This window comes from Molothrus aeneus, chromosome Z (assembly GCF_037042795.1).
Source record: "Molothrus aeneus isolate 106 chromosome Z, BPBGC_Maene_1.0, whole genome shotgun sequence".
Taxonomy (NCBI): Eukaryota; Metazoa; Chordata; class Aves; order Passeriformes; family Icteridae; genus Molothrus; species Molothrus aeneus.
In genome coordinates, this window is record NC_089680.1 from 35,497,027 (window position 1) to 35,517,841 (window position 20,815).

The window sequence follows — 20,815 nt, forward strand, 5'->3', positions numbered from 1 at the left end:
CTTATATCAATGGAGTCAAATGCACCTGTTTATTTAGTTGCTTTGAATGAGTAAAGGTTATTAAAGGTCCTATTTACAAGTCAGTCTTGAATGCCTCAGACTTCTGATGTTTAAAATTTCATCTTATTGGTGACATAGACAAATTTCTACATAGATAAGTAGGTAAACCTCCATAAACAGTCTTCATTTTCAGTACTCACTTTTTCCTTTAAAATGAAGGAATAAACTAAAATTTAAAAAATTCCAGAGTAACATGTTTGGAAAAAATGTTTAAGTCACTAAATTCAGTTAGCTGGTACTACATTGTTGTCCAACTCCAAATGGGTTTGGAGATGCATGGCCTACAGCCAAAATTACATCTGTGTTCTAATCAGTGCATTTTTACAGTGGAGAATGTAAGCTGAATGACTTGATATTTGGCATTTGCATTCACATCTTGCCTTTTAATTAACCTGAAGAGATGGCCTGGAAAAATCTCAAACACATTCCTGCTGGTAGTAAAAACTAAAATATGGTAGTATAGAAGTCTAAATCGCGGTATTTTTTAAAGAGTATACTGACTTAAAAATTCAGAACACACTTCCAAAAAATCTCAGTAAATTCCTAGAAAAGGTCTATCAATGTTCTATAGATGAAGCTCAGCATCTTTACATAAATTAAGATAATGCTCAAGCTGTATGCAAAATTAATAAAGATCACAAATATCTCACCCAGAAAATGGCCTCCAGTTATTCCACAGTACACAGATACCCACAGCGTAAGAGCACTTCTGTTCCAAGGACAGATATCTAAGTCCACAGACATGCCATTAATGCCCTACCAGCTAAACTCAGGAAGAAGCAAGCATGTACAATACACAGTTTGCATGCTGTATAGTACTGCATCACATTACTTACATCATAGAAAAGCTTCCTATCTGCAGCAAGCCGTTTGGATGCCAGGGTCTTTGTAACATGGTAAAACGTAAGTAGCGCCCTGTGTTGCTGAAGATCATCCTGCACCTTCACAGATTCTACAAGAGTGGGTATAAGTTCTGGCCATTGTCTTGGGCAGTCCACTCTGGCAACTTTAGCAATCAGTACAGAGATCTGAGTTGCTATCTGCAAAAAATACCACAGACACCACTAAGCCAAAGGGCATTGAGGAAATGAATAATGACAAGATCCACAGTAAAATAAAACCTGAACAAAAAAAACCCTAGAATGATACATTTTTTGTGCTTTTTCTCAAGCTGTTTTCAAGTTTGCTGAATGCAAATAAATGTGGAAAAAAAGTTTATGTTTGTAGCAAGCATTACATAAAATACTAAACTTAATACGTTGCTTAAATTTTACATGAAGACCAGTAACTGTATTTATTCTAGAAATCACATAAAGAACCAAATATCTGGGAACCACTTCTTACTTAGTGATCTTTTCTCTAATTTTCTATGAACATACACTGCTGAGTACGTATTACCCACAGTTCGGCTCTACCCGACTTTTAGATAGAGCCATTCCTAGCCCCAGGAACACAGATGTGTAAGCCTAAGCCCCATCCCAGTAACTGGAACTGAGACTCTCTCTTGCTCCAGATCTTCAGAACCTCAGGCCAGGAGCACCTGCACTACTCATACCATCTGACTTTGGTTGCTAGGCCCAAGTTCCACTGGCATCAGTCTTGCCAGCAGCTGGAACCTAGTCCTTGGAGCACACATGCATGATGAATAGAGTGAGATTACACAGTAAGACAGGTAAGTGATGCAATCAGAACACAGGACAGGCAGTGATCATCAGGCACAGGGTTTGTTCAGACACAGGTACAGACCACCCATGTTTACACATGACTGGCCCTTTCTAAGCTCTCTTTCTGTCTATTCTACACTTGGCTGCTGTACAACTCCCTTCCCCTAAACATTCCTTAGCATATTTTGCATGATCACCCAAAACCCTACTTCAAATATCCAAAAATTTCACATTCTTGTTTTTCCTGTTCTTCCCATTCTAATTGAAAAGGTCCTTGACTGGATTAGTGAAGTAGACACTCTCTCCCCTCAGCACACTAGAAAAACCACACTTCCAGCCTGGGGAAGAAGTCACCTTCTTAGGCTACCAGAAGGGATCCAAATCCAAGGAATTACAGGCCTAAGAAGGACAGAGCAATGCCCTTCTTTACTGGTGCCTGAGCTGTTTCATCTGGAGTCTGACAACCCCACCAAGCTTTCCACCACATTTACTCCTACCATGCTACTTAGTGAGAAGAATTGCTTCAGGAAAATGATGTCAATGCTCACAATAAAGAGCTGGGAGTCCTACTTATTACTATATCAAATTACGTCAATTGACATAACAGGAGGAGCAAATAAATTCTTCTCCCTATGTGACACAAGAAGCAACCTCCCAGGAAAACCAAAAGTACTTTTAACTTGAGCACTGGCTTTTTAAATGGGGAGAAAGAAGAAAAAGAACTAGCTGAATTACATTTGAAGAAGTTCTCTGTTCCACTGTTCCCTCCATATGCTAAATATCTTCAGAGGGCATGGCAATTATGCTTTCAGCAGATGCTATGTTCTCTTTTTCTCCTACACCTCCCCTGGAAGTCAAGTTGTATCATCACATCTCCATACTATGCCTGCTTCTCACTTTTTTGTGTTGTTTTTCTTTCTATACAAGAGTCAATTTCTTCTGCTTTCAGTGATGCAAAAAGCATAGGCAGATAGCAACTGTGTTATGAACTGTCTGTGACTGGAAAAGTGCAGTTATCAGGAACACAGGATATCAAAACTCAGACATATCAAGCAGGCTGGGAACTAAACTAAAGATTCCTTGGAAAGGACACCTCAGGATACCTACAAGAGAGATTGGGGAACAAAGGGAAAGAAAGGGATATGGACTCTGTAAACATATTTCCATATCACACGTAATTGTTTGGGCAATTATTTAGATTGCTGCGATAAAAACAAATAAAAATCTCCACATCTTAAAAAATGACATCCCAAAAAATGTCATAAGGATGTACAAACCAAAACATGAAGCCACTACTCTTTAAAATGTAAGTTAAAAACGTTCCAATCTCAACTGCAACTACAGTTGGAGAACTCCAGAACTGTTAATTGCATTTTACTGAATTTGAAACAGCAGTGGCATTCTTAACTAAGAAAAATGCTATGCTACCATCTTAGCAGGCAAACAGATGAAATACTAATGAATGTATAATTGTAGGAAAAAAAATTGATAAAAAGTTTTGGTTTGCAAAAAATATACTTAATATTAGAGTTTCATAGTTAATTTACCTATTAGTATATGCAAAAAACCATATAAACTTCAAAATTAAATTTGATAAATTATATTCCACCTAGTAGAAGCATAAATGACACACACTATGGTTCAGCTTGACATACTTCATAGTTGTTTTTAGTTAACATACAGAAACAAGTAATATTTGTCATATTGTTTACATTGAAACAATATCTGCAGAACAAATTTTAAAACACTTTATATGCTTTTTTAAAAATTGCATTTCCAATGAAAATTCTTAGCTCTCGTCAAAACTGTCATTTCACAATGGGCTTCTACAAAGACTAAATTACCCTAATTTTGATAAAATGCTCTAAATCCTAGAAATTACATTATCCTGTCAAGAAATTCCAAGAAGTTAAAATTGAACTGTCTGCAGAACAGAAGTTTATTCCCAATGCCTTTTCTTTTCAATCTTAACCTGAAGCCTATCATTTCTGTATTTCCTTGACAACGTTTTTTAAGATCCAGCTCAAAATATTTCCAAATACTTCCTTGCAGAATCTTATACTTACATGATGAAGAAGTTACCAAAAGTAAGATTGATTCATCTAATATGGGCATATTCTATGCCCCTAACATTAGTTCTGGACTCAATATAATAATAAATTCTTATTCTAATCAAAATCATGGCTTACAATTAGTCACTTTATGTAAGAAAAGACACTATCACACTGAAGCTTTATTAAGCTTATTTAAATTCACTAAAATGCTGTAACTAGACATGTGACAGCAATACTGCTCAGGTGGATTTATACAGCAGCAACCTCAACAGCTCACTCCTGCTCTGCCTCTGCCACATTTCCTTGCATGTCCGCACTGGGAGTCAGGTAAGAGAACAGACACAGATGAAAAAAACAAAAAACACTCAGGGAAAGGTTATTTTTCAGCTACATCCATTCCCTGAACCATTTCACCAAATGGTTGCACAAACAGCAAGGGACAACAAACTGCCACTGCAACACCAAAAGAAACAAACCACAGAGACAAAACGTTGTTTCCAGCCGAAGTGGTTCTATAATTCAATGAGTTATGACCTATGGTAAAAGATCTCACTTCAAGGTCTGTCTGCAAAGCACTATGTAAACTGCAACTTCATTATTATAATAAAATACTTTGTAAAGAAAGAAAACAAGATATCTATCAATACAAGCATTTCTTGGAAGAGTAATAAACAATCACCACTAACCTGATTCACTGGCTCATTAAAGTTGGTGATAAGTCCAGCACGCAATGTAGATTTTTCTTCTTCAGAAAGAGCACTGCCAGGATATATTTATTAAAATATTATTTATTTTCAATTAAAAAATTACTATAAATTAATTTGTAACTATCAAAAAAACTATCAAAACTAACAAAAGAACATCCTTTGTTCTTCCACTATCTCAAATATCCTTAGAAAGAGAGGGAACCATGAAGAAAATACTTATAAGGCATTTTAGTCTCACATTCTGAGACTTGGTGTGACCTTTTCCAAGATAAATGGCAAAAGAGTTGACAGAGTGAAATACACAGATATACAATGAAAAAACACAAAACTGCACAAAATACAAATTGATTGCTCATAGACAACTGTCATATAGTTATTACTGACAGAACAGAGGATTTGAACATGAATTTGCCCATGTACTAATGGACAGTGGCCAAAAATATCCAGAAAAGGCAATCACCATATCAGATGACAGCTTTTTTGGAAAAGCAGTTAAGTCTTTTCTATTATAAATCCTTTTCTATAAGAAAGCAATATATTTACACTTAAAAGTAAAGATCCATTGAAAATTATAGCTTTGTGTGAAAAGTACATTGATATATTCTCCATAAAGTGCAGGGGAAAATAGTGAGCAGGGAAAAAATTCCAAGCCATAAAGGTTAATTTTCATTCAAGTGCAGCATTGCGGTATCTTAAAACTTAATTTTAAGTGACCTTTATCAGTTTAAGACTACAAGTTACAGTATGATATCACTCCTGTATTACTTCAGATTTTATATCATTCATGCAATTTTCTTATAATTTCCAGGCAGGAAACACAACACACTGCTCCAAAAAAGGTTTTGTTGATATTTATAGATTACACTACTGGGGGAAAAGAAAACCCAAATCAAACTAAACAAAAAACCCCAACAAATTTTAATCTACTGATAGCACCTGGAAAGCTGTTTCTCCTTCATAAAAAGCCTGGAAGTTATCATGCAAGGTTGTTCAGATTAAAGTTTCACCTAACATTGCAATGACTTAGAAGCATGCAAACATCACATCTCAGTGAAGGCTAGAGGCTGGAAATTAAGAAGATTAAACACACCAACACAACCACTTCCTCTTGTCTGACCTCAGGCACAGATATTAACTGACTAGTTTTATATACTGAGGTTTAAAATTATATCTAAAGCTCCCTAAAGCATAGGTTTTACTCTAATCTAGACAAATACTAAATATTAATCTCAAAATAATAAGAAAATAGAGGTAGGAATTGCCATAAGAACAAACATTTACAAAAATATTCTAGTTTTCACTTTGTCTTCACCTCTGCAAAAACACAAGTACTCACTATTTCCTAGATCAAAGACTTATCATTTGAAGTATAGTACAAAAGGGGGGCACTTCATTGTTTCACTAGTGACTCAGAACTGTACACTAAGTCTTATTTTCCAAGGTAATTCTAGCATTCAGGAGCCACAATTTTATTTTTTATATTTTAAATCAAGACATAGGCTTTAAGATTTTTTCTGCAAAAAATTAAATTATCCCTAAAAATATTTTGGTTAAAATTTACAGATATTTCTGCAACAATAAAAGCTTTTCTGCATGTAACTATTTTACTTATTAATCTAGAGCCATGAGATGATGTTCCATGACAATAATTTTTTGAGGGTTTTTCTTTTATAATATGAAAATGCAGTGTGTAATTTCCTCACATGCAGGCATCCTCTAAGTGGTTTCTAAAACTTAAAAGCTCTTAATAATATTTAAAAATCTATAATCAATTAAATATAGATTGTATAATAACTCACTTTCAGAGACAATAGAAAGCATGTAAAATCTGGTTTTTAAAGAAAAAAATAGCCCATTTTACTATATTACTGAATTTATTTTGTTTCTGGGCTCACAAGACCCCTGGCTTTAAACTGTTTTTCATAATTATATTAAACTTATGATATGCACAGTCTAAGAGCAGCAAGAATTCAGTTCATTACTTACTGTAAATAAAAACACTGTAATTAAGCTTTTGCCATTGCAGACAAAACAAAGGAAAGAAACAGATTCATGAGGACCAGCGCTTTAAAAACACCAGCTTGTGACAAGCAAAACTGGAAAACAGTAATGAAAAAAATCTAAGAAATCAATGTCGATGCAAGTGTCACCCAGCAGCACTGTGTGACAGAGTTCCTGAGGGTCTGCCAGACCGTGGGTGGAGGAACTCAGCGTTCAAACAACACGAGAGTGACATCTGCCGGAGAAGAGGGACACCCTCAGCCCCTCAAGGAGACACAGACCCGCACCACTGCCCTCAGCCTCCCCTAATGCCTTGCAAGAAAGCCAATTCCACAATTCCGCCTGTAAAAGTTACAGGCAGGCGAGAAGTCAGGAAGAACATGCCTCCTTCAGCCAGTTATTTCCCTTCAGCATTGAATTATATGTGCCCAAAAATTAAAACAACTTCATCTACACATGAACTTCTAAGTACCATCTACTATGTAGGCTGTAGTCTTTCACAATTTGCAAATTCAACATTACTTTGATCTTTCTCTGTGTCTGTGGTATGGAGAAATATACATCCAAATACTTTAAAAATTATTTTGGAGCTTTTTTTAAAAAAGCCTGATATTTCACATTTGGATTTATGGCTTATGAGAGGTCATCACACAACTGAAAACATATATTTGAAAAGTATTGTTAAAGTATTGTACCGTGTTGCTAACACAGTACTCAAATAAGAGAACAAAGTCCACAAGAGACAGGATACAATTGTCTGTAAAATCAAAAACACATTCAACTCTTGAAATCAAGACAAACCATTTCTGAGGAAAATAAAAACACATACAAAATCATCCTGTGAGACCAGCTTTTGAGGAGGCTGACAAAAAATTTCAAAAGAAAAAGCCAAATTGTGCCTGAAAAGAGGCTATGACAATTCTAGGCACTTCGCCACAGCTATATGAAAAGCTACCTGAAAAAGAAGGAGGGAGGAAGTTCACAGGCTCATCTTCTAAATCACTCTCACTGGAAAATGCAGTTCTAAGCCTGATCTATACATCAAAACATGCTTTGATGTACTACTATGGATGGAGAGCAGACAGCTGCTGAAGTGAGATGCAAGACAAAAGGCAAGAATTTTGCAAAGACAACAAAAATGCAGCATCTACAATGAAGTCTTCAAAAAATCATGGTATTCAAAGTATGATTGGTTCACAAAATTATCAACTGAAAATTTAGTTTAAATCAGGATTTTTCAAAATTACCTCAACTTATTCTAGGAGAAATGTGATCTGGTTGAGTGCTGACAAAATGTCACATCTAACATATTTAGAAAGAAAAACAGTTGGACACAGAAGAAAAATTTACTATGCATTACCCCATTGAATTCTTAACAGCAGCCAACAAATTTTAAAATTTATTTTATCATTTAATTGCACTAAATTAGTGGCAGGAAAGTTAGAAATGGGGAATAATAGGGTTGTATGGAAAATTTAATATAGATTTAACTCATGGAATCTTTAACAGCCAAGAAAAATTTATTTTTTAAATGGCATTTAATTTAAAACTACAGGGAAACTAACTACATTAAAATATTTCTATTTAATTTTTACCTCAAACAGTAAAATTCCAGTTTTTAGTTCTGCAAGAAATAAACTACACTTTTTTACCAGAAATACTACTAGTGGCTAAAAATACTGACAAATTGAAACAATGTTTAACTTCTTCCAACAGTTCTGGTGAAGTACCAGTGTTGTAAGCAGAATCCTGTTAACCAGAAATGTCAAAGATATATGCCATCTTTCATGAAAAAGATGCTATTTTCCTTTTACATAGAAAAGAATCCAAATGCTTGCAGATGTTTTGCAATTATATACTAATTCACACATACAAATACTCTAGTGCTCTATGCCATAATGAAGGAGTACTACACCACTTAAAATGTGCTGTGGATACGGAATTTTATAATTTTTCATTCCTTTGGTAGATCTTTGGAAAGGCTTACAATGCAAGGCAAAATACATTGAACTATCTCAAACAATGAACAATGAAAATCATATTTTGCATCATAACACGAACTTAGATTTGTGATCCAGAAAAACCGTACCTAGAATTCCACCTAATACCCTACATCTGACAGTGACACTCCCACCTATTACAAGCATTTGAGACTGAATGCTTGCAAGCCTTTGAGTTCTGGAATTGAAGCTCTTTGTGAAATCACACCTGTTTTTAAAGGAAAGATAAGCACTTCACACAAAAGACTGGGAAGTATATAATTCTACAGGTTACATATTAAAATGGCACTTTTTACAAATTTTAAATAAATTACACGGTGCTCATGAAAAGTGCCTATACTTCTCATCTTCTTTGGAGAACTCTTTGTCATGCCTTATAGAACAATGAAAAAAGAAGACCAGAACTTTTTAGTATGGTAACTGCTGCCTCCTTCCTGTGTACACATTCAATACATATCAGCTTGAACAAAATTAAATGTCCTTCTCACTGTCCAAGAGATTACCTTTCACTTCTGTCACTCTCAGTAAACCCAGATGTTAATGTTGCAACACATACTGCATCACTTCAAAACCTATTACCTATGAAACAGCCTTCTCACTCAGCTCTCAAAAGTAAATCATGAACAGTCATAGGAAGCAATATAAAGACAAAATGTTTTATCAGCAAGTCCTGAAGTTTGAAGCATGTTGTCAGTTCCACCACAAATTCTATAGTAAATTCTACCAACTAAAGATCTCCTGTTTTTCCAGCCTGGCAATCATAACAAAGCCAACTTTAGGATGGTTAAGTGGAAGATCTCAAAACTTACTGTGGTGCGACCCGTCTCCAGTAGCGATCAATTCCATTTTTAAAGTACAGCACAGCTAACCATCTTACATTCACATCCAGGCTATGATTTGTAAAGATATTCTGTTAAAAAAAAGAAAAAGTTAAAAATTTCTCAAGATACCACAAGAAAGACAGAAATTGTATCAATGCATGTCCTGGTATATGTAGAAATACACACACCACAGTGATATGGGTGTACATAAACAAAAAGCCTTAATCATCATTTGACAGGGAAGTGAAAACACTGGTCTAAACATAAATTTTTAGAGATTAAAAAAATGTTTATCACTAGCCCAAATTTTGACTTATTTAAAAAAACAACATATAAGGCAAATGTATTGCTAATCTTGTCTGGCAGAGAAGGAAATATAAGGGCATATAAATCAGACAATTTTTACAATCTTTAATGACATAGCTCTCAGAAGTTTGTGCCACTGCAGAATACAGGCTAATTCCTTATTCTAGTCAGAATCCAGTCTTCAGATTATTTATTCATTATGTTATTTATTCATTATGTTATTTATTCATTATGTTATTTATTCATTATGTTATTTATTCATAACGTTATTTATTCATATGGCAAGAACCATCCTATCTAGCAATACTGTTTTAAAATAGTGACCTGGTAGGTCTGCAATTCTCAAATTTGACTATGCTTAGGAAATCAGGAAATTAGTTTCTACCAATAAAAAGCTATGTATCTGTAGATACACACATATATATACGCTTTTATATATCTGTATGTACATACAGACAAACACAGAGGAGTTATTTTGTATGGTAATGGTGTAAAATTAATCAACCAAGAGAAACTAAAATAAAGGTAGGTTATTGAATCTCAACACAGGTACTACTCTGAACAGCAGCTCTCCTCCTGTTTTCTACTGCATCGGATGGATCCTTCTCAAGGGGTGAGACATCATTACTCCCACCTTTAGAGAGCAAGCATGCGTGAAGCATGTTCTTACTATACAGTACACTGCAGAAAGAGTGCACCACTTGTATTCCTTGCTTTTTGAAGTCCAGTAAGAAGGGACCTGAAAAATGCAGGGATTCTGGTCAAAAGTATCTGCTACTTTTGGGCACCATGCCTGCAAACACAGGCATAAACAAACCTTTCAAATAACTCAGCACAGCAGAAACCTGGGACCTCATTTTCACTATGAATTGAAAACATAATTTTCTCTCAAAATCTACTTTTATTAATAGTAACATCTATCTAGAGGTAATGGCCAACCCAAAAAAACCCAACACACTCCAATCACTAGAAAGTAAACAGATTTACATGCCAACAATGATATAAACTTCAAAACTAGCAATTGTAGAAAAATATCAGAAAGGTGGTAACCCACCAAAAATACCACACAACACAAAAATGATTTCTATGTAATATGTTCTCCTTCCCCAAAGCTCATTTAGGAAGACAGACTGAATCTCTAAAAGACTTGACCTTTCCCAAATGCAATTTAAGCATATTAAAATACTAACAGCTAACTTCAAACACCATTTCCATATTACAAAAATAACATTTCAAAATAAATGAAACATGGAAAACCCAAAATACTCATACTGAATATTCCTCTCCTTGCTAAAATATTTAGCAAAAGCAAAGCTTCCACAGATAAACACCCTGAAACTAGACCAGACCTAGATAAAAAAAGACCAAAGAATCTACACAAAAACAAGTAGAACTTCTCACTACACTCTTTATCTTCATATGAACTTACTAAAACATGAAGTACTTAATATAACACAGTAATGCTGTCACAGACAGAACAGGAATGAAGCCAATATACAAACTGATATAACTTGCACAGAGGTTCTTTTCAAAACCATCCAATTCTGAATCAAAAGAGAGATACATAATACCTTCAAAAGAGAAACACAGAAAGTAATGATAGCAACTCCACTAGGTACTAAAAATGGTAGGATCAAGGATGCATGTCTCATGATCTTCTTTACGATTTTCTCTACTCTGTCCCAGAAGCAAGTGTATCTCACAGTAAGTAATTATATTACTTGCTACAAGCCACAGATATCAGCTGTCTTACCCTCTCTCCATTTACATTAACTTGTTTCCCTGAATCCTTTTTTGCTCCACCAAGAAGATGTCAACTATTTTCTCTCCCAGACAGCACACCTGTCATGATCAAGTTAAAGAAGCAGACTCCTCACTTGCTTAGTTTGGAAGACTATATTGATATTTCACTCTTAAAGAAAGGCTGATGTGGCCCCAACAAATCCACCTAACCACATAAAAAGAAATTATCAGCATTTGAATATTATGTACCAGCATATACATCTTTAATAAGCATCTAAACATCTGAATTTTTAGTCCTTATATTTAAAATTAACTCATATCTGTTCCAGTTACCTGTGAGTACTCAATTTGTCTACACCCCAAGGTGTAAGATCTCAAAGCAAACATCACTAAAGGAAAAAAACATCACTAGTGGCAATTTCTGCTGGTTTCTATCAAGATCATTTACCACTGCCGCTGCACTATTGCAAAGCCAGTACATAAAAGGGCATTTGACAGCTCAAAGTATCTTCTTCTACTCGTTTCTCTAAATCCTCGGGCTCACCTTCAACTTTCCAAACAAATTAGAGGGTTTATAGAGACCAGAACACATCACCCAACAAATCTGAGGCATTCGATCTATGCACTGAGGACAGATGTTTGTAGAAAAAACATTTTACCTCTGTTTTTAAGACTATTATAAACATATGCAGAGATATTGGAGAATAACAACAGTGTTAATTTCACGTATCTTTGCTGAAACAGCTTCATTTCCTTTTTGACTGTGTTGTCATCATTTTGACCATATTAATGCATCCATTTCACCAATGGTCATAGTACTCGAAGTATTCATCTTCCCCATTCCAGACCTTACTACCATAGACAGGTCAGTTAATCTCCCTGGGAGTTTCCCTCCACTAACAAAAAGGAAAGTAATCCCAGAGAGGTATCACACAATTCAATGGAAAGCATGAGGGAACTTCTATGAAAATGCTCATAAAGCATCATCTTCCCAGAAAAGGAAAAGTCCTTATTGCCTTGATATATAAAAGGTCCCCTGCCTCTTGAGGCAGTAAAGGCAATTCCTTTGAGTAGGGCCCTCTTGGCCTTTTACCATCCACAATTCACAACAGGCAAAGAAAAGATTTAGCACTACTGCCCACTCATACTGCTAGAGACTGGATTTCCACCTTCTGAATACCTGGGAAAAGAGCTTACTTTGAGATACAGCGATGACAATGCCTAGCACTGTTGTATCCTACTTACCACATCCTTCAGCATAAGGATTCTACTGCCTGGACCATGACAACTCAGGGGTTATGGCTTAACCGTGTTCTAGAGACCAGTACTCAAAATTATTAAGAGTTTACTTAGTAGCACTTTTTCACTGTATCTTACCAACAAGACTGAATAAAAACCTGGCTGTGTCTCCCATTGCTTCAGCTGCTCCTCAGCTGGCTTCAACACTGCAGTATCTTGGCTAGTAGCTTGCGTCAAGACTTGCAAAACAACAGTGCTAGCACTGTTGAGATCCATGAAGATCTGAAAACATTTACAGAGGAGAAAAAACACCTAATGAGAAAAAGATAGCAAATATAGACAGGTATTTTCCATTCTTATTATCCAAACACCCCACGCTTATTTTTCATTAGACTACACAGTGTAAAGATAGCACGACACCCACACACAGGCAGTTGAGGTACAGGGATAGAACTATTTGCTTCCAGAAATCTCTCAGCAGAAAGAGCAGGCATTAAATCAATCATTACAAGCACATTTGCTAGATCGGAGGAACTGCAGGAAATATTTTGATTGTAAAACAGTTACCTCTCTCGTGAAGCACAGCAGCTAAGAGCAAAACTGCAACTAGAGATAATTACTCAGATGTAAGCAGAGCAAACCATGGGGTTGTCTGAAAGAGGCAAAAATGCAGATTATTAACATTTTTGCATTTTACTTTTTCTTCAAGACAGAAAACGGCACATTCATATAGTCACATTCTATAACTCAAATTCATCCAAACGATTCATATTAATTAAAAAAGAAAGCATTAAGTCTCACAATTAGTCTTACATGATACAGAATTTTCCTCAATGTATTTGGTTTCCTTCTTATTTAGCATACAAATGCTAACCAGCTGAACTACAAATGCATATTGCCAAATTTCCAGTTTATATACGTGGTTTGCACTCTTGTACTCTATGAAGGCAAAACAAAACCCTGCTCTCCAGATGATAGAAATTACACTTATAATGACCACAGAAACAATGTTACAAGAAGAAAAAGACACATATATGAAAGAAACTATGAACTCTGTTTTCTGCTTAAAAAAATACAGTTTAAAGCCTAATTAACTTTTAATAACACATACACAGTTGAATATTCATATACTTAGGTTTTCTAAATGAACAACAAAGAACAGTTTCTCTTCAAAGAAGAGAGAGAAGGAGGTTGAAGTGGGGCATCAGGAGGAATTTCTTCATGGAAAGGATTAATAAGCATCAGAATGGGCTGCCCAGAGAAGCTGTGGAGTTGTCATCCCTGGAGGTGGTCAGGAAAAGACTGGATGTGGCACTTAGTGCAGTGGTGTAGCTGACAAAGTAGTGATCTGTCAAAGGCTGGACTCAGACTTGGAAGTCTTTTCTAAGATCTTGATTGGAAATCACTTCTGTGATTTGCTTTTGTTTAATGGGGAAAAAAGGTTTATTTTTCCACCTTCAGGAAAAAGATCAAGATTAAAATTGTTACAGTAATAGTAACGAAGTGGAAGACATGAAATTTATTCTGACACAGGTTTAAAAATTTTGATTTTTTTTTTAGAAAAATCGCCTTAACAACAAAACTAGCCACAATACTGGAGAGCTTTTATACCAGTAATAGCATTGCACAATTGAAAAAAAAAGTTCTTCATCTCCAAATCTCCAACCATCCTCTAAAAAAGCTGACTAAAATTTGAAGGTCCTAAGGTTAAAAAAAGTCTACATTTAAACCCATGAAACACAAAATCACATCTCTCCTCACAGCAATAATTAAATTGTTGACTCCATCTCTGCTTTATACTTTCCATGTGAAGAACCTTCCAATCTTTCTGCTTTAACCAGTTGTGCACAAGGTAGCAGAAGGGGGGTTACTACAGGGGTGTCTTCTGTGACCAGCTGCCAGAAGCTTCCCACACGTCTGACAGAAGCAGCGCCAGATGGCCCCAAGACACACCTGCCACTGGCCACAGCTGAACCCACCAGCAACAGCGGTAGCACCTCTAGAAAAACATGTCTAAGAAGAGGGAGGAAAAACCTGAAGGCTTTGGCTTCCACTGGAAATTTATACACTCCACTAGAACACTTCTCATTAGAAGACATACTTGAGTTAATAAAATGCAAGCACAAAAAACAAGTGACTTTTTTCCAGTTTCTTATTTCAAAACAATTAGCTGGCAGTTCTAAAGATAACAACAAAGGACAACAACAAAAATCAAAGAGAAATATTTGCTTCTTTTTTAATAATGTTTCTCATTCCTGAAAAGGTTTGTACTTCCATGTAAAAACTATGGAGCAGCTATGGTTTGAGCTACTGCTCAAAAAAAAAAACCTCAAGAAAAATCAAACAGCTTAGTGGGTCAGAACAAAAACTTATTTAATCCAATGCTCTTGCTCTGTCAAAACCACAGCAGATACTCAGGTCAGAACATTTTACATAATGCTGGCTTGCCATCCAGAAAACTCTGGTTCAAGGATTTTCTATTAAGAGGCAGGGAATTTAACAGCCCTCAAGATTTAGTCTCCAATGAATTTGCACAGTTGCTTTTTGATCCCATATAAAGATCATTAGATGAGGCCATCACAAGCCAAATAGCAAAACTGAATTAGAAAATAATCTCCCCAGAGATAGGTCAACTACAAATAATGTTTATAAATACTGTAAAATATTTAGTGAAGTGGTATATTCTGTATGATTTGGATAGCAAAAAATTAACTGGAAAAACATCTAATAAACGTGTAGCAAATGCATATGGCAGACATGCAAAAAAGCTGTCTATTGCCACTGCTTTTTAAAAATTCCTCTGAACAGTTTCTGTTTTCTTCTAGTAAATCACTATTTTACTTGTATTAATTTCTAATTAAAAAAAAAAGAAAGAAAATAAAGAGAAATTTAAAAATTTCAACAAAATATTTTGAATCAATTCTTACTGTACAAAACTTGAATTTGCAGTTTAAGCTAGCTACAAATTAATTAAGCTAAAACAAAGAGATACGGTGACCAAAATAAATAGTATAACCCTCTGCTTCTCCCTGAACCCCTTAAATACCCAAAGAGGGAAGGAGCAGGAAAAATGCAGGTTTTTCCTTTGGATCAAGTTTTCCAATAATTTTCACACCACATTGTTGACAGGTAAATGTGCTAGGCATAAAAAAGCAGACAGAGCAGCAAGCAGCTTTTATTTCACACTCTTGACAAAATGTGATGTAAACTTAGAACAAGCTTACAAACTGTGACTGAGCCATAACTGCCCACCAAAAGGCAGGGGTGGGATCCCGGGGGCACACACAGCAAAAAAAACCCAAACAAGCCAAAAAAGTCAAGCCATCTAAGCACACTGTTCCACAAACACTAGAGGACATTACAGGAGCAAGGAGGACTACATGACTTCAAACAATGTCAAGCCATTCAGGTTCAAGTCCTAGCATGTAATTTCAACTCTGACGAAGTCGTTACCTTCCCTTCTCACTGACAGGATTTCTACAGGGAGCTTATTCTCTGCATGCTCCCTGTAAAGACAATTGACTCAGGGAGGGCACCAGCTCCTATATTAGTGGGATCTGCTCAAAATGCAGTTTTAATTACTGCCATGTACAGATGCACTTGTGAAAGTTATTCCTGCAGACAGACACAGCTGCACCTTGGGAGTTTAAACCCAGATCTCTCCAATCTTAGATTGTTGTGATACTCTCACACTGCCCTCTTTTCTTTTCTTTTTTAATTGATGAGATAGAGACAATCCTCACTATTCAAATATCCGACTTCAGCTGTTGCATGGGAAAGGCAAAAGGGACATAGGTTACTCCAGAGACTGGTTAAATCACTGGGACAAGGACTTTCTCCATAGTTCATGGGACTTCTACAGCTTCACTCAGTACTGAACTATATCTACAAGACTGTCCTAGAGATGCAACTCAGAAGGTGAGTATTAAATAGCTATTGTCTTTTGGGTACTTTCAGAGACATGAGGCACCTATAGAAATTTTGGCAGTCTGTCAACCTTATAAGCAACACATTTTTAGAAGGAATGGTCTAAAGGTCTGCATCTCTGTCACAACAGCCAGAATTTCCAGGTTTGATTGATTACTGAGTAAGGGTGTCATTTCCCTTTTTTGTTTACTAACATCAGTCTGTGTCTTCACAATAAACACTGAGCAGTATCAGGAATGTTCACTGCCTTTTCTGTGGTCCACACCTATTGCTATAACAACCAAATTGCACACAAACATATTGGAGGAAGGAAAAGAAATCCCTTTCACTAGAAAGTATTCAATGTCTTAAATGTTCTAGTTTTATACTAGCCATGCCAGTTTAATGTTTTTCCTTAACAGTCAATGTTTCTGATACTAACAAATAAGTATCTAGGTACTTTTCCCTTCACACTAAAAAGCATCCTAATTTTAAAATCACATGAGCTATGAAAAGAAATTGGCAACTACTAAACATCTGAAGGGGTACAAAACAAAGGATTTCATCGCTAAACACCTCCCTACTTCACTTTTTCTGAGAGAATGCAGTGTAACAACTCACTCATATCCAGATAATTAATTCTGTGTATTTTTTTCTCTTTTGTTAAGAATTCAATTAATTCTTTCCAGCTGTAAGAAGGTGCAAGAATAAATTAAGATTTTATGAAATCAGAAGAAAACAAAGTCATAAACACATTACACAAAATACAGTGTGCTCTCTCTGATCATAATGCAAATACATTCTGGGCTACTTCAAGAGCACCAGTGGCTCTGAGGATATGGTGATCCTGCTTTACTCAGTGTCTGAGATGGTTCCTAGGACTCCATTTCTAGCTTGATTCTCACAGTTCTCCCTCTCTTCAGTTCAAGAAGGAGCAAACTGGAGAGAGATCAGAGCTACTAGGATAGTCTGTGGTCTAAAGCAAATTATCTGTGAGGAGGTAAAGTTTAATGTTGTTTAAGACAGTGGAACCTAAGGAAGACTTTGCAGACACCTAAAACTAATTCCCCGAAGAGTGCTTACAAAGAGGACTTGCTGCTTCCTACCAACAGATTATACAACTAACAAACAACTTTAAAGCTACACCCTGCAGCTCAGAAGTAGAAAATTGGGACTGTCATTTACAGCACATTTGTTTCAAGGAAAACAGGAAAAAAAAAGTTTCCATGCTGAAAAGCCACAAGAACTCCTGAAACAAGTAACACAAACACTGGCATTCAGTCATAGAGATAAGATACATTACCAAGGATACTCTCACCTTCAGGAAAAGTTTTTCTCCAGCCTTCCACAAACTCCTCCACAAATCTCTTTTCTAGCATGGCAGTTATCTGCATCAATCATGCCATATGCTCATAGTCCTACTGAGGAATGCACCCAAAAGAACTAGAACTATCCTGGTTATTGAAGGTACTACTTAAACTCACTAATAATTACAGCAATCACCAAAACCAACACAATGACTAATATTAAGCATTACTAAAATTTTTCAGAGCCTACATATTAATTTTTCTTTATGTAATTGAACCAAGCTATCTAAAGTTTGCCCAATTTTTAAGCCACAGTAAAGAAGACAAAATGTCTGAGTAGCAAAGAGTTAGAGGTGTTTTTTTCCCATACTGGTAGTGACAGAAACACAGAAGTAGAATTTCCAAAATTTCATTTTTAGAAAAATTTAACATTGAAACTAAAACTTAGGTCTGAAAAAAGCATGCAGAAGTCATGAATGGTACAAGAACTAAGAACAGCGAGGACCACAGTAACAAAGGACAGCAACAAGCAAGGCTGACAACAATGTTAAGGAAAGTCAATCAGATTATATTAAAAACTCTGAGGAGAAGAATGAACTTTGATATTAAATAGTAGCCACCAAAGTGACCAAAAATTCCCAACAGAAAGACCAGGGAGCAAAGAAATGAGTGAGACAATTCCAAGGATTAACTCAAAAATTACTGTGTCATAGTGTTCAGGACTGATGACACAGGAAAAGACAAATGGATACACAGACAATGTAAGAATATTTTTAACATTTAATAGTAACTTTCTAGGATGACCAATACTACAAGGTCAATCTCATTCCTTTAACTTCTTCCTAATTTATCTAATTTAATGGATTTTTAAAAAGACCTGACAGACCACTTAAAACAAACTAGTGCCACACAGCTGAGATGGAAACGCATGTTTCATTCAGTCCTCATGTTCTGAAACAGGTTTAAACCCTTTCATTTTAACTACAGTTAACTCCCACTTTTGATGATACAGTTTCAAAATATTATATGTAAAGCATGGGTGACAAACACCTTTATCATTTATACACATGATAATAAGTGTCCCTGATGAGAACAGTACAGTGAAAGAATGAGAGAAGAAAAACAGATAGCAGTGACAAATTTGGTGTTGCCATGAAGTTTGAAGAAACCAAACTCCATAAGGGACATGCTTTTTGCAAAAACTCGGATATATCTTACATACATATAAATTTGAATTCAGCAGCATTTTGCTGATGTGCTGTGTGAGCTGATTTAAAAGCCAGACCAAATATGTTGCAGATATGACTTCACGTATGAGACATGGGAAACAAGGCACATGGAAGTGTAAGTGGGAAGCAGCAACACCATTGCATTTAGGGCCTTGTCCTTGTATTTTACACATAGTGCTGTCTTCCACGGTAACAAATTGGAGAAATAACTCACCACTGCTGCACTGAGCCTGCCTCTGTTTAAGGGAAGACTGCTCGGCAGAAAAATTGTTGTTCTTCAGCCTGCAAGAAGAAAACAACCACCTGGAATAAAGGCAAGTACGCGCCCCTTCCCGCACAAAACAAGTTCTCTCGGGTTATCGCCTCATCTTCCTCCCAAGCCTTCCATTAATTCCAGCCTGACTAAAAACTGTTTCAAGGAGAAAGCGGGAAACTGTTCCCTGGAATTAGGTAACAGTTATTTACTTCCTGCTTCGAGCAGGCCCTTTGCCACGGCCACCAGTAATAGGTACGGGAGGCCTGGCTGCCCTAACCTCGGGGACGGTGCCCCGGAGCCAGTATCGTGGCGGGCACTCCACGCCGAAGCCGCGCCGGGTCGGGCAGCGCAAACGGGGCCACAGCCGGCAGAGCAGCAGCCGAAGCGAGTACGAAGGAGCAGCGCCGCCGGCAGCGGCGCAGCCCCGGGCTCCGTGCCCCGAGCGCTGCCCCGCTGGCAGCCGCCGGCGCCGTTCCCCCCGTCCCGTCCCGTCCCGTCCCGTCCCCTCCCGGCCTCACACGAACCGGGACCAGGGAGCGCCGCTCCGGCACCACCGCCTCCCCGGCGCGCGACCCTGACGTCACGTTCCCGCGACGCCAGAGCGCTCCCGCGCCGCTCCGCCGGCAAAAGAGGGGCGGGGGAGGGGCTGGGGCGTCGGGGGCGGGGCCAGGGCGTCCGGGGCGGGGCTCCCGGAGCGCGCTGCCCGCTGACGTCAGGCGGTGGCTACACGCGCGCAGGGTGGTTTGGCGCGCGCGGCATCCGGCGGCGCTTCCCTGAAACGTTCCCGAGGGGAGGGGGGACATGAGGGGTGACATGCGTGGTGTTCATGTCAGAACATAACGCTAAAAATGTATGTATGAGAAAGTAAAGCAAAAAATACAGAAAGGATTAAAAAAACGAGTGTACTTTATTGGTGTGGCAGCGGCTGGGAATGACTGCACCGGCACTGTGACTCCGGGCCACGAGCGGGCGGGCGCTTTGAGCGGAGTCTGGGCGTTAAAGCGCCGCGTTATCTTATCGGCAGAAATTGATGAGGGTCGCCCTGCAAATCCATCCATCCTTCCTTCCTTTCCTTCCTTTCCTTCCTTCCTTCCTTTCCTTCCTTCCTTCCTTCCTTTCCTGCCTTCTTCTCCTCTTTCCTCTTTTCCATTTTTTTCTTCTTCTTTTTTCCTCTCTCTCCCCCTCTTTCATTCATCTCGCCTTTTCTCGTTTTCTTTCCGCCCTGCCCCTTTATCCAAAACCCACTGCCGTCTGCTTACGGACTAGGTAGGGCTACTAAACACACATATTTTTAGGCCGTGTGTCATTTACTAATAAACCTTGGAAAGCTTCTGTGGACCCGCTGACATCCGTCGCCCCTGTAGCCCACGGTCACTTAGGCCTCACGGCTGCTCCCATCGCCCGAAGGGTGGGACGGACCCGCCGTTCCCGGGAGGATCGAGCGCGCGCGCGGTCCGCCATCCCGCCAGGGGGCGCTGCCCCGCCCGCCGGCCGCACGTGGGGCCGCTCGCCAGCTGCGGTG

At 37.7% G+C, this 20,815-nt stretch overlaps 1 protein-coding gene across 1 annotated transcript in view; it reads right to left on the reverse strand.

The window, feature by feature from the left end:
* Positions 1–19,862, reverse strand: part of IPO11 (importin 11) — an 80,374-nt gene extending 60,512 nt beyond the window's left edge. Inside the window, exons 1-7 of the mRNA XM_066569509.1 lie at positions 19,818–19,862; positions 19,252–19,319; positions 13,163–13,247; positions 12,734–12,877; positions 9,296–9,396; positions 4,465–4,537; positions 897–1,100 (exon numbers count right to left, since the gene is read on the reverse strand). Of these exons, the coding sequence (XP_066425606.1) occupies positions 897–1,100; positions 4,465–4,537; positions 9,296–9,396; positions 12,734–12,871 (516 nt within the window). The 5' untranslated portion in view covers positions 12,872–12,877; positions 13,163–13,247; positions 19,252–19,319; positions 19,818–19,862. The remainder of the gene's footprint in view (positions 1–896; positions 1,101–4,464; positions 4,538–9,295; positions 9,397–12,733; positions 12,878–13,162; positions 13,248–19,251; positions 19,320–19,817) is intronic.
* Between the last annotated feature and the right edge of the window lie 953 nt (positions 19,863–20,815).